Here is a 15759-nt window from a genome sequence, read left to right as displayed (position 1 = left end):
AGGAACTTGGCGGTGAACCAACCAAGAGAACAATACTGCAGACACAAATCACTCTACCACAATATTTCAGCAGGAGGACTGAATTATAAATTACTCAACTCAGCCGCTTATGCAATGGGAGAATCATTACAACCATTGTCATTCAACTGCTTATGCAGCAAGAGGATTGAATTACAATTTATCAGATATAGGCGGCAATCCAACCTCTTCCACTTTTTAGCGGGATTTGAAGATTACAATTCAGAATGGGTTAGTAGTAGTACTACTTAACCTTACAATAAAGAGGAAAGTGAGAGTAGAAGTATATTGCTGAACACAAGAGATATTGATCATCAAACTAATTCAACACCAAAAACAGTAGGCTGGAAATGCATAACCAACAACCCATAAACTCACTAAATTACTCATATCTCACTCAAAACTCTCTCAATTCACTCCAAATCACTCCCAAACCAATACTAGACAAGCAACGACTAAGACAAACCAAAAGGGAGCTACAAAAACACTTCAAAATACCTTGCATGCATCCCAATGCACTCTCTTAAACCCACGCCTAGCTAGGCTATTTCAATTTGCATTATTAAATTCAAAACTTAGAGAAAAGTGCTACAAACTTACAAAATGTATCACCAACAACAAGAAGGAAGATTGAACCAGTACCTAGAATGATCAGTCGCTCAGGCAGAGAGGTATGATAAAAAAATGTGCTTCAGCCACAGGGAAACCAACAACTCCAGAAATCACTCCAAACTCCAAAAACACTAAAATATGCAATGGAAACATCATAGATTATAGCACACAACTAGGTACTATATCTCAAGTACGAAATTGGAAACACTAGGGAGCTGCACTCCGAAGCTTCAAATTTCATATGCCAATCTGACAGCATAACGATGCAAATTTTCAAGATACCAAAATGAGAGCCCAAGGCTCATATTTATAACTTCATGCCTCCCCAAATGCAAATGCAAATGGCGCCGAAACTCCACTCAAATTCCCTTTCATTTCGCTTCATGTCTCCACCAACATGGCGCCCACTTTCCTCTTCCTAGGCAAGTTTGAACTTTGCCTTATGGTGCCGTTTTTTGCAATATAAGAAACATTAAACAAGAGATGTTTAATCCTCCTAAATTGCCACCAACAAATTTAACTTTTGACTTAGGAAAATAACACATGGATATCAATTAATTATTTTTCCCTAAGTCATCCTCAACATTTAATCAGTAAATGCAAATATTTAAATATTAAACCTTTGAAAATGAAATAAAATTTAATTAAATTACTTATGACTCCCATAATGATCATTAACAAAAACCAGGATGAAGCGGAGTAAAGAAGACCATAGAACTGCTGCAGGACTAGGATCCTGTCCACTGCCAAAAATAGAAATTCTCCATACTACCACTTACTAAAAATAATAAGTCATGAATTACTACTCCGAAAAACATGATCTTCGCACCCAGTGACAGAGCATGGAAAACTCAATAAGACAACATCATTCAAACAACCAACGTTTGGAACCTTAAATCTTCATTCCACATAGCCTACAGGTCTCAGGAATAGGCCAATGGACCATTGAAAGCACATCATCGAGAAAGGGACATTACAGAGAAAAGAGAGTTATTATATTGAGGAGTTCAATCCCACATATGATCCTTTTCAAAAAGCGTACATAAAGTCTTGTATCCCTCGGAGGGCCAAGATCCTTATTGCTCAATTGAGAACTAACTCTCATCAACTTTGATTTGAAATAGGTTAGTGGAAAAGGCCAAAAGAAATTGGGCAAGAAAGAGTTTGTATCTTTTGCACTTCCGGGACAGTTGAATCTGAAAGACACTTCATTTTGGCGTTTGATGCTTATAGAGACATGATGAGCAAATATGATAATGTTTTGACAACCGACTCTTGGTTCAATCTTTTGAACAAAAAATCCATTGAAAAATTGAAGGAGCTCATCACCAGTTAGTATAAAAAAAAACCGAAATACAGAAATCAATGATAGCATGAATGACTGCCCATAAACTTTCAATGTTAACCTCCTAGACGTTAAAAATTCTCTCTACTACTATCTTGTATTCACAAAAGCCAAGAAAACAGAAATGTATTGACTAATTGAACTCTTGCGATCAACGACCTCAATCTAGCCTTGAAATACGAAGAGATATAATCTGTATTTGTGTGGACATATCTGAAATTAAAGCAAACCTGATTACCTCCAATCAATTGTTAATGCTGACCATTCTCAATCGCTCCGCTACTTGAATTTTAAAAACTCGGAACCTTCTGAGATTCCAAGAACTAATTCATTTGTAAAAGACGTGGTAAAAAAAAGAACTGGTTGTATAGTTGCTTAAGTGTTTTAATGGAGGGAGGAGGAGCACCAATTCACCCATTTATGGCCCCCATTTCATTTTTGTTGGGTACATGGCGAGGAGAAGGTGAGGGAGGATTCCCAACAATTAATTCTTTCAAATACGGAGAAGAGATCAAGTTTACTCACTCTGGGAAGGTCTCTATTTCTCATGCCTTCCAATTTCATCCTATTTTCAATTTGCTGTAACTTGAAATTTAAGTGTCGAAATATTGCAGCATGGTTGTTATTTATTGTTTTGGGCATTTTTATCACGTTAACATTATTTTAAATCTTAATTGAAGCTAGAAGTAGGACTGGTTTCGCTCAAACGCACGGAATAACTCACCATGTTTCTTAATCCAGTAATTTTAGGCTACGTTTTTAGCAGCACGCCTGGACTACATTCTTAAGATTTCTAAGTATGGGTTACACTGAAACGTACCCAACAAGCATACACATGTCCTCTAGAGTTATGGGTCATGTTATTCAACTGGGAGGATTTGAACCTTGTTCAGTCTCTCGTTGAAGTATCTCTGTTACCAAATCATTGGACCCTTAGATATGGGTGATTTTCAATATTAGCATAGCACAAACTCGTCACGTGTCTGCTAGAGTCATAGTTGGGCAGATTTGAGCTCGGATTATCATAGTTGTAAGGCCTGTATTAGGATAATGCAGCATGCTTGAATGCACAACAGTTTCATCAAACCACAACCTCACAAGTCCAGAGTTTAAATTTGAGATTGTATGAATCTAATTACAAAATACAATATCAGATGAAAGGTAAATTTTGGGCGGACTTTAAGAAAATGAGAAAGGTTTCTGGGAAATTTATAATTGGTCATTAATGTTTCCATCTTCAACTATGAACCGTCCTCTCATTTGAAGTGAAATGTTCCATAGATAACAACCATTAAAAAGTTGTCTGGCAGACAGATCGACCACCAAATTTAGTCTCTGCTCGCCACATTTTCAACTAAGTTATGGATCACCTTGTCGTACTGGAAGAATTTGAACCCTAGTCTTTCTGTTTGGAATGTCACCTGCAATCATAATCGTTGGAATCATTAAGCTAGATTCTCAACATTTGTATATATAGGTTATACTTTAGCGTACCTTTAATCATTAAATCACAACCTCACTCCAAGTTTGCTACAATTATGGATTGCCTATTATAGTGAGGGGATTTGAAGTTGGGTCGCTCATTATCATTGTTGTACCAAAAACTGAATCAAATTCATTTAACAAAAGATTAGTTCTAGCTCAACTCCTCAAAACTGTGTTTCACTTGGCAGGTGCGTCTGTACTTTGTAATAGTGGAACTCATAACTTCACATTCGTTGATACGTCCTTAACCAAAAAACTGAGGTTGTTAACTTCGTACTAATGAGATGTTGTTTTATTGTCAAATAATTTCTGCAACTATATCAATGAGGTTAAAACCAGATTGTTCCAGAAATTAGGCCCCTTAGTTAAGAGCCACTTTGTGGGTTATAAATACATGTATATGTATTTGTGTGGAACCATATGAGTAGACAGATAGTCAAAACTTAAAATTATTTTCAAAAGTAGAATTTATGGACAGTGTGCAATGTTAAATACTTATTAGGTTATTTGAATTTATTTGAACTTTCTAAGATTATAGAGCCTTGCAACTTGGAATTTAATTTTTAGATGCAATTGAATAATTGGTACTAGATGGATTCATTTCAAACCTCACACCTAAGACATTAACTGACTGAACAATATTTTTTTTTGAAACCACCACAATAACTAAGATGCAACATGTTGCATTACAAAACTAGGTGCCCACAAGTGTCCTGTGAAACACAATGACACAAGACAACAACAACAACACAAAGAACCTCACCATTGCTATAAGCAAGGTAGCACCAATGGAAGACTTACCAATTGTGGGAAGAAACCACCACAATGAACCCACGAGAGGGAAAAAAACGATGTCCAAATGACAACCAAGAACTAACCCATGATCGTGTCCTCTCACAACACAACACAAGGGAAGGATGAGGGAATCATCGAATTCAAATCCACACCAAGACACTCTTACAAACTCAACAAACACCACAAAAAGCCACATAGATGGTAAAATGACTAGGAGCTAACAACCCTTGACTAGATGACTCAACCATTGGTTTTTGAAACGAAGAGTAGGATGAGGGTAACATTCACCTCCAATCCACTCAATGACACCCTTAACAACACCTAAAAACAAGAGAAAAACTTCTAAAGAGGTTGCCTCACCAAGAGATACAAGTCCTCCATTAATTGGAACGACGATAGGTTGCCTCCAAGCAATGGCATGCTTCCCAATACAAATGGGTGGTATAAAGCTTAAGGTACGACACTTGTTGATGAAACAACACCATGGGAAGACTCAATAGGCCAAGGGGAACAACTTTCATATTCAAAATATCCTTGATAAACAATCGAATGATCTTACGAATGACAAAACAATACAAAACAATCCACCGAACACTAGCGCACACGAGGGACACTAGCACAAGTACACAAGTTTCTTGCATCAACATTGATGTCTTGGTCTAGTGCTATAGTCTTGAATTGGTGCTAGGGTTGAGGAACACATTGTGGTCCTTCCTTGCATTGGTGTCCTATTCCAGTATTGACATCCTAGCCAGTGAGCCAATCAAGGCCTTCATGCGGACCTCCTAGCTTAGCACAACACTCAAAAACCACAAGAAAAGCAACACAATGCAAAATGGATTCTGAGACGACGAAAACGTTCAAATTATTGAAGTAGTCCTAGACGCTTGATCTCACATCACACAAGCCGATAGATAACTCCCAAGGGTTGGGGAGACCACAAGAGGATCCAACATGAGACCAAATACACAAGGGGTGAAGGGGAAAGGTGTCCTACACCCTCCCAACCCTGCCAAGACCATTTAGAGAACCCCAAACGGCTCCTTAATGAGGTGGGTCCTCACAACTAAACATGCTCAAAGACATAAAAGGAAACTTAGAGCTTTTAATTATCATATTTTTTGTTTTCTAACCTTTGAATTCATCGAAACCCAGTTTGAAGTGTGCTCTAATTCATTTTACCAAAATTTCCATAAGATAAATTGCATGAGATATAGCAATATCATTTGACACCAAAACATGCATAAAAAGGTACATCCCTCGCCACTTATGTGGGAGGTTTACATTCCATCCAAAGGATGTTCCATAATTTAATATTACATTTACAAAAAAGTATTCAATTGAGGTCTTGAATTATACTAATACACAATAATATGAAAATAAGAACCAAAGGCATGGAGACCTCCACTTGCATGCTATCCAAAGCTTCTCCAAAGTGAGGCCCTCGAAGAACTTTGATCCCCAACGGTGGTATCCATGTCACCCAACCATGTGGTACTCTTAGGTCCACCCCACCATGCTAAGAGATAGCCACTTGAGCACAATCACTTACACAAAACAAGGAGCATGGCTTGCAAACATGCCAATCAATATAAACAACATCATAGACAGAGGGCATCAAATGAAATACAACATCATCATAGCATATTCATGGCATAAACATGATCACATCAAATACATATAGGCCCACAAAAGGATCATCAATTAACAAAACACATGCTTAAGGGGACAACATCATTAACAATAAGAACAAAGGATAATCCACATCACATAACATACAACACAAACATAATCATGTGCAACCATGGTCTCATATAGCATGGGCATAAACACATGCAATCAAGTCTCTTCCAATCACAACATTGTTAGAGATGGGTTTCTCGTTGGACACCAAGTCCAACAACATCAAGGAGGAGGAACCTAGGATCTAGGGAACGAGTGTCATCACAAAGATTGAAGGGATGGCTAAGTGTGGTCATGTATGCATCAACTCAGTTACTCACCCATGTGAGGAACCTAACAAGCAAGGACCAGCGTGCACCTTCTATGCTCATACTAGGCCTATACAAGCACTCTGGCTATGCCAGAGCAATCATTTGTCTTGGTTATTTTTTATAACCCAATGTCATTAGTTATCACTTAATTTACAAAATCTTCATTCTCCATATCCTTGAGCCCCTTTGCGCTTTGGCTGACCTCAAGAGCCACCCCTTTCACACACTCTACACCTCAAATCCTAGGCTCATCATACCAATTCACTATTTGGGTGTGACATGGATTTCAAAGCAAAAATTTCAGGTAATGAAATAAACACAATCTCAAAAGATTCTAAATCAAAAACAAATAAGGTGATTCCTTTTCGTGCATTAAAATTCATTTAAAATCACTCCTATTTTCAAATTTTCTAAAATAACTTACATTGACAAAATTATAAAAATTTCCCAAATGTCCAAGGGGCTAAGCTTAATTGGTTAAAGCATTGGGTTCTCATTGTGGAGACTTAAGTTCAATTCCCCATAGGGACATCTAAAGTGGTATTCTAAGTTGTTACTCTTGGTCTTCCATAGGAGGTGGTGTTGATGTGTTTTTTATGCACATGCGAACACAGAATAAAGTACCAAGGTATCTTATCCTCTCTTGAACAAAATCTCTCGGATGCTGAAGATTGTCTTAAGGATCATTTGAGACGACTCCAAGGTTCTGATATGTAGGGTCTCTACGTGTGGATAAGCTCATTGGTTTGATGTAGTATCCCTTGGCTAATCTGACCCTGTTTCGCTTATTGAACCCCAAGGAATATTGTCAAACACTTGGCATACAATGTTTGAAGCCGCTGTAGTGAATTCTTTACTTGTCTTCTTTGGGTTTGTAGGCTGCAAATGAAGTTATGGAAAGCTTCTAACAATGCAAAGTTGTTATAGAAATGATATGCTAGCTGTTTTAAAGCTTACACACACATGTAATGACTGAAATTAACTAGTACAGCTAGTAGACATTAAGACAAACACTTGTCATGCATCCCAAAGTACACCTACAGCCATTAGGCATTTAAGCAAACAGTTGGCATGAAAGCTAAGTGGCTGATCAATGTTGAATGTCACCTGGAATATCAATCGACCCCAATCTGTAGGTGATGAAGGCGGCTTGCAGAATGTAGAAGAAGTAGCCAAAGACTCCTTATTCAATCTTCATCATAAATCTGAACAAACATCTCCAATTTGGTCTCCACCAAGACCACAAAATTGGCAAGGTACTGTAGCGTTTACTGTAGCATGACACTGTAGCAGCAAATAAACCCTCTGTATGATGTTCTCAGTCTGCCATATACATATGCCCTCAGCTATGCCAATAAATTTGAAAATAAATCTCCAATCAGCACAATGTCAACTTCTGGATGAAGCCAACCCTAGGAGCAACTTCAGATGAATATCTCACACCCTCAGATTGCTGATGCAATGAAGTCTTCACGTTCTCTAATGCCGATACTCTGGACAAGCTGCAGAAACCCCAGCTTCTTCTCCAAAGCCAAGAGACAAGTCTTCTCATAAAAAATAACAATGATCAATCTCCCTTCTCTTCTTTTCAAAAGCCTTATATATATTTCCCATGAAGGTTCGATTTTCTCCAATAAGGCATTAAATCAATTAATGATATTAAATGACATTTAATGATATAATATTTTCACTTTGTCATTTAATATTTCACCTTCGTAAAAGAGCCACAATTAATTAATTAAATGGTCCCCTTTAATGATACTTGGACCCTTACTTAAGTTATAATATAAGATTATATTATAACTTAATAATATAAGCTCAAAACATTAATGTTTATTTAGTTTAAATAAACATTAATATCTCCATTAATACTCAACATTTTTGAATGCCGTCTAAACTGGGAGCTAACATGATGAAGCTGCATATGATCATACCCCTTTATTGAAAATAGAAGGGGTCCATCTCTAACATCTCAAACTTACTATAAATAGTAAGTATAGCAAATGAAGTCCAAATGATACCAAATGAAAGCCAGATTGAAACACACTGAACTCTGGAGACGATACAAGCCTCAAAAGACCCTCTATCCATACTCATTAGCCTACGAGAGTCAGAATGATAGGCTAATCACCCAAAAAACCATGTCTGCTAAAATGGGGACATTACAGTCCGCCCCTCCTGAAATTGCTTGTCCCCAAGCAATATCGACTGCAAATAAACTCCTCCACCTGGATCCCAAATGAAGACCTGTGTAATGTCCCTGGTATTACCAACCAACTCCTGTAATGCACACACCAAAGGGCACAACTAACAAGACCTGCCAAACTAAATCAACCTCAACAGCAGGTGTCACAGGAACATTAACATCAAGGGGAAGCAACTCTGAAAACTGACAATGTTTGCTTCCCAAAACTGCGCAAGATAAGCTGCCAAACATATTATCTAACACATGCGCAACTGAACTATGCATCTGAGACAAATCATGTACATGAGAACCTAAAATGAGGCTACCAACGATGCACACCATGTACATGCAATGAAACCTACTAGGGAACACCAACCAAAACTCGGATGCACACAAAGGATCCCTCAACATACTCGCTAGTGTCCCACATAGTATACCTGGATTCCAAATCCAGGGTAGAAATCTGCCATGTAAACCTCCCTCAGACTTTCGCTGCTCAACATTGATCACCACTTCACCATGCGAGATATGGTGAAGCCAACCCATGGGACCTATCCAAACTGCAACACTAACTCTGTCATCACTTGGATCCCAATGCAATCTATACACACATCCATCTGTACTGTGAAGATAGGAGTACCTGGAAACATCTGCTATGCAACATCTCTCCACAACCTCTGCTAAACCCTCATGGATGTGATATCCAACTAAACCATCATGCCCATTGTCACCATAGTCTCTCTGAAGCCATGTATCCAAAGATAGCCTCCGTGTCATAGGAGTAACAATCTCCACCGGATACACATCAGCATGATGGGAAACTGAACACTGCTCGAGCAAGTAGCCACCAACAATCAACTGAGTCGGGTACTTGGAACTGCTAGTTCCATCTACTGAAGATGGTAACTCTCCATCCCACATTGGATGGTATAATCCTGAAGCCAATCCACACGGATGCATCATCAAGTCCTCCACGTGTGGATCAAAAGAAAAGTGATGAGCACTCCTCACTGTGTAGTTGCAATAAAACGCTCCAACCTCGATCAAGGGCTCATCTCTAACAATACTGGAAGGCTTCAATCTCTGACCCCGAACTGTTGATTGGGTAGGGGCTCTGGTAACCCTCTCTGCAAACCCAATCACAAAATCTCTATTAGGAAGCATTGTAGTCAGAGTATCAATAATTAATCCCACACCACGCCCGATTGCGAGAGAACCTCGGATGAGAGTATCCTTGGTGGCTCCAAACGGACCCTCTCGAAACTTAGGACTCTCGAGAAGGTACTCAATAAATGAATCTATGCAGTAAAAACAATATAAGGCTGAGTCAACCTTATCCTCAAAGACCTGCAGTTGATCACTCTGACTCTGAGAAACAACAAGATGGCGTCCAAAATCAGCTGTATGGGATGAAGTAACAGATTTGTTTCCAAGAGAGGGAAACAAATCTACATGAGAGCCACACTCCCAACCACATAACACTATGTGAGTTCCATGTGAAGTGGATGGAGTAACGTCGCGTACTAACACATAACTCTCTGGAGAGTCCACCACTGCCACACAAGAGCTATCAACAATCTGACCTGTATCATCTGTCATAGCACTAACCTCGGGAGAACCTGATGCAACAAGTGGTTCTCTGCTGCTCTCAACCCAAATTCTCATCCCAGCTAAGTCACCTGTACCTGCATCAGTGACAGATGTAACCACATCCTCAACACACCCATCACTACAACCCGTGGGTGTAAACTCATCACCAAGTGATGCTATAGGAAACTCAACTGTATCCACAAATGGTGAAGACTGTGCTAAACTCAACGCCACGGTAAGTTCCTCAACCTGCGACTGTGACTCACGAAGGGTTGACTGAGCGCTCTCTAACGAGTCCATAGTCACCTCAAGCTCAAGGGTGAGCTCATCAACCTCCTCCTCTTTTCCCTTCAGTGCATCGTAGCAAGTGCAATCCCACTCAAGAAGATAATCCCTATCAGCAAGTAACTGCAAGTAATTCTGTTTCATTATCCCAATAGCTGCTCAGAGTGCATGGAACTCTGCCAGGGAAAGGCTACTATCACTGTGCTCATATGTCTCAGGAGTACTCCAACCAAAGGTCGCCAACATTTGTCGAGCGACATCAAAATGCTCCAAAGCTGTAGCAATCATATCATCATTAACCTTCAACTGCCCAGCCAAATGATGATACCCCCGTGACTCATTCTTTCCACCCAAATCTGCACTATGGTATGAAACCGAATCAACATCACTCACCTCGTGATCAACAAGATCATGTGTGCAATCAATTGTGCACACATCAATATCTAAGGTACTGCTGCTATGTACCTCGTAGGATGGCTCAACTGGCAAGGTAGAAGTTGTTGTTATGACAATATCTTCACACACTTCCACTTCCAATGCAACTACATGGCCATCCAACTCATGATTCTGGGATCCTATGCCAAATCTTGAATCTTCAAACTTGTTTTCTAAGGTCTGATCTGAAAAATCAGACTCTAAATGACATGAATCCACATCACACATTACCCCATTAGTACCCAAATCTCGGGTACCTTCATGCGGCAACTTAATAGAAGCATCTTGCACATGTGTAGTCACTGCTCTCTCATGCTGATGCAAAATTTCATCACTTCTGTCATGTAGATCAGAACTCTTATGAGCCAAAATTCCCATGCAATCCTCATTCTTGACACTTGTATCACGAGTGCCAATACTCAAGGTCACTCCCACAACACTTTCTGAACTTTCCATGACTTTCAAATCATCATTACGCTCAAGTGCAAGGCTGCTGTCATGAAAATCAGACTTGTTATCATGACTGTTAACAACTTCTTGAGTGACAATAATCACCACATTCTCTTCAAGTTTCACCTTTTTATCCTTAAAAATAGATGTCATATACCGAGCAATTCTATCAAGTTTTGCAAGGTGTGAAATCAATTCATCCAGCTTCTTCTGGTTTTGTTTTAACTTTTCCAATGAGGAATACACTTGCTTCCTATTCTGGTCTAACTGATGTTTGCCCTCTCGGGTGAATAACTTAAGACATAAAGGACATAACGCAGAATAATGCCGTAAATATCAGACAAAGTGTATCAGATGTTCTCTTCATAATAAGTGTGTTTTACAAGTTACATTCCGGAGTATAAAAGGGTACCGAGGGGGTGCGAGCGCCAACCGTCGCACCGCAACTTCCACCCCTCGATTGCCAACTAACCAAAACAATTACACATAATTAACTAATGTTATTCCCGTGTACAATAATGCTGCCAACATCATCCCCCCAAAAAGAAAAGTCGTCTCCAGGCGACTTACAAAAATGGAGATAATGCAACCTATACAAGATATCTGAAAGACTAGGGAGGGGGCTGAGAAAGCGTCCCTGAAGTAGAAGTGTGAGATGGCGGTGTCTGGGTCGCCAAGCGGGCACGAAGCTCATACACCTGCTGAGTGCGTGCAGCCACATCCCGTTCCGCTACGAGGACCTTCTCTAAAGCTGTCTTCACCATGTGTGCTGCCTCCAGTAACTCCTTCTCTTTTGTATCCACTGCCTCCGTCGCGCAGGCCAACCGTGTCTGCTCGGCTGCCAGGCGGGTCTCTACCTCGGCCTTCGCTGTCCGGATCTCAGCCGTTTCTGTGCGGGCCACCTCTAGCTGTGCCAACAACTACGCCCTCTCGGCTGCCCATGAGGCCTGCTGACTGGCCACCTCTCTCTCCAACGCTACTCGGGAAGCCTCTCTGACTGCAGACTCCTGCTGTGTACGCCTCAATGTATAATAGGCATCTCGGTAGACCTGCTCGATCTCGCGGACAATTGCCGTCACCCGACTCTCCACAACGGGTTGACGCAGCCTCCAAGCCTGGAGCATCTCCTCTGTCTCTGTAGTCGGCCACCCCTGAGACTCAAAGCAGGTAGCAAAGGCTGTCGGGCAGCCCACCTGCATAAACTGTAGGACCTGCTCTAGCTCCACCACCACCTGCTGCAATGCTTGCGTCTGGGCGGCGGCCACCACCCACCTACCCCTCGTTACCATATCAGCCATGTCAGCGACATAAGTCTCAACATCCTCCCCCGTCTGTGCCGAAGACTGGGAAATCCCTGGTGGAACGGTCACTACTGTATCCTGCTGTGAAGGTACCGCCTCCGCCACCGAAGGTGCACCATCTCCTGGTGCCTGCCCAGAGGCGACCTCCCCTACCTCGTGCCCAACTGTGAGTCCATGTGCCTCCCCTGACGAGTCATCCAAGTGGACTACCTCCGCTCCAGTCTCTCGACATGGTGAGAATACAACAGCTCCCTCCGGCTGTGCCAGTGTCATCTGAAACCGCAGTGTGAGCCAGCTCTGCATAGCCTCGAGGTCAGCACGCATCTCCGTGACCGGTGGATGGTTCGCTGTCATCGGCTCCTCCAGCAATGAAGCCGAAACAGTCACCATAGCGTCACTACCCACGACCTCCAACCGCACGTGAGGCTCGGTATCCTCCACCTCCGTCGACCCCTGCCCGACCACTACCCGATGCGGTGACTCCTCCGTCCCTGACTTTGCCATGTCCTCGGTAAGTGCCGCTGTGGTTGGGCCCGACGGTGCTCCCTGGTGCTCGTGCTGGAGGGGACCAAGTGTAACAGGCGTATGGCTCTGCCCGAAGGCCGGAATACAAGTGCCGCCTACTCCAGATGCTGGCACAGTCGTGCCCATCGGTAACAGAGGTGGGGCAAACCGGACTCGTACAGGCTCCTCCGTTGCCTGACTGCTATCGTCCTCCTCATCATCCTCCTCCGACTCCTCCATGCTACTGGATTCCCTCCCGCTGTCAGGCTCCCCTGAGGCCGAGGCCCTATCCACCGCCCGTTTCCGCTTCGCGGAAGAGTGGCCAATGTCCAAGTGCCTCCAATATATTATTGGAGGCTCTCCCGCTGTCAACGGTCCCTGTGGCCGTACCTCCAACTCGTCCTCCGGCACTACTTCCCGCGTGGCCTCCAGGAATAACCCTATAGCGTAATGAGGCATATAGAACGTGCGATGCTGGAGCGTCAGAAATTCATACATACGCTCTGCCAGTAACGCTACCCAGTCATATACGATGCCATTCATCAGCCCATTCATCAGCATAATCTGAGGGAGGGCAATGTCCGACGCCCTACCCGACCCCGTCAATTTGCTCTTGATAACATCCATGATGCACCTCCAGTGGCCCTCCGCAACAAAAGTCTTGCGGATTCCGCGACTCTTCGTGGCTCTAGCCACGCTGTCCAACTCCGTTGTGGTCAAATTCCGGGAGACTAATTTAATCCACCGCTCCTTCTCTTCCTGTGTCATCTTCTTGGCCTTCAAGTCTATTTTCTTGCCTTGGCTGCCCGGAATGCCGAATACCCTCGTGAAATCCCTTGCTTTGAAGGATATAGTGACATCCCTCCGGAGGTATTCAAACGTGCTAGTGCATGTATGCCTGTCGAAGGTGTCCACCATGAAGCGTAGGGCACCCTCGTACTCCCGGATAGGGAACACGGGCATCCGGATAGCCCACTCTACTTGTGCCTTCCGGAGGTTTTGCTTTACCAGGTCATTATCGGGGGTGTCCTGCCACCATTTTCGGCATTCTAATCCATTCAGGCCCTCGAAAGTAACATTCTGTGGCGTCACTGTGTTTTTCGCATTCGCGGCAGCCTGTGGTGCTTTCTGTTTTTGTTTTTGTTAGGCGCTGGCATCCATAGTACCGCCTGCAACACGTACTCCTGAAGCTAAAATCCTGATATTGCTACCCCTATCCTTCTGGCTGCTACTGGAAGAAGCGTGCAGCTGTTTCTTCCAACTCCTCTTCCCTGCTGAATCCATCGATCTCCCTGTAACTGATTTGTTTAGGAAAAAATCTACCCTTCGTAACGGCCCTCTCTTTTTGGCTGCCGCCGTGCGGTTGCTTGGTCTACTTGTGGCTCTTATTCTTCCCTTGGCTACTGCGTGTAACCCTTGCTATTTGGTCTACTTGCGGTGTGGCTGCGTGGGGTTGTGCGGACTTGGTCTGGCTGTGCGCTACTTGGTGGTCGGCCCGTGCGGTGCTTGGTGGTGCGACTACTGTGCGTTGCTGTGAAAAACCCTTGCTGTGCGTGGTGGCCGTGTGGTACGTGGCGCCTTTCCCTTTACCCTTGGCGTTGCGTGCTGTGCCTTCGGCGATGTGCGTCTTCTTTCTTTCCTTGGCGTCGTGTGGTGTTTTGTTCTTCATCGGCTGCTTGGTCCTGTCGTGCGGCGTTTTATATTCCCGCGGGCTGCTTGGTAACCGCCTTCGGTGGCTCCCACCGCACGGTGTGACCACCGCACGATGGTTCCACCGCACGGTGGTCCCATCGTCGGTGGTTCCACCGCACGATGGTTCCACCGCACGGTGGTGCCACCTTCGGTGGTCCCACCGTACGGTGGCCACTTTTTTTTTTTTTTTAAATTTTATTATTATATATATATATATTTTTTTCCAATTTTTTCTAACGGGCTAACTGACTGGGGGGCCCCGGTTCCCTCCGTTCGTGATAGATATTTAATTTAGACCCGTTGACTGCGTCTGGTATCTCCTTCCCGTCCAGCATCCACAACTTTATCACCCCGTTCGTATTGACCTCACGTATCCGGAAGGGCCCTAACCATCAGACTTTGAATTTCCCCGGTTTAATTTCGTTCCTCCCGTTGAATTTTAACACCAACTGTCCGGGAGTAAAATTCATTCGCCGGAGATGCTTGTCGTGCCACACCTTCCGTCTTTGCTGGGCTGTTTCTGTCGCCCACTGAGCCATCATTCTTCGCTCGTCCAATTTGTTCAACGCGTACAGCCTCTCCCTCAGGCTTTCCATGTCGCCAAGGCGATTATCGATGGCAATCCGCAGACTCGGTACCATGAATTCAACTGGCACCACGGCTTCTTGTCCATACATTAGCTGGAAAGGAGTCTGTCCAGTAGTTACTTTGTAGGTCGTTCGGTATGCCCAAAGTACTGACGGTAGGCGCTCCTCCTAGTCATCCCTCTCCACTCCGCAAGACTTATATATCACCGACATTATTATTTTATTTGTGGCCTCTGCCTGGCCATTGGCACGTGGGTAGTACGGACTTGAGAATGAGTGAAAAATCTTGAAGTCTGATGTCAACCGGTGTATGACATGGTTCACGAAGTGGCCTCCCCGGTCACTGGTCAACTGAATAGGTATACCATATCGCGTAATGATTTGTTCATAAATAAACTTCGCTGTGCTTACTGCCGAATTATCCTGGAGGGCCCTTGCCTCCACCCACTTGGTCAAGTATTTTGTCGCAACTATAATGTAT

At 43.1% G+C, this 15759-nt stretch overlaps 1 protein-coding gene across 1 annotated transcript in view; it reads left to right on the top strand.

Moving 5' to 3' along the window:
• The first annotated feature begins 2099 nt into the window (after positions 1 to 2099).
• LOC131046369 (peroxynitrite isomerase Rv2717c) overlaps positions 2100 to 15759 on the top strand; it is a 45415-nt gene continuing 31755 nt past the window's right edge. Inside the window, exon 1 of the mRNA XM_057980109.2 lies at positions 2100 to 2509. Coding sequence (XP_057836092.1) covers positions 2363 to 2509 — 147 coding nt within the window. The 5' untranslated portion in view covers positions 2100 to 2362. The remainder of the gene's footprint in view (positions 2510 to 15759) is intronic.

The sequence above is a fragment of the Cryptomeria japonica genome, chromosome 8 (assembly GCF_030272615.1).
Source record: "Cryptomeria japonica chromosome 8, Sugi_1.0, whole genome shotgun sequence".
NCBI classification, from domain to species: domain Eukaryota; kingdom Viridiplantae; phylum Streptophyta; class Pinopsida; order Cupressales; family Cupressaceae; genus Cryptomeria; species Cryptomeria japonica.
The sequence above is the reverse complement of the archived record's forward strand: the minus strand, read 5'-3'. Positions and strand labels throughout refer to the sequence as shown.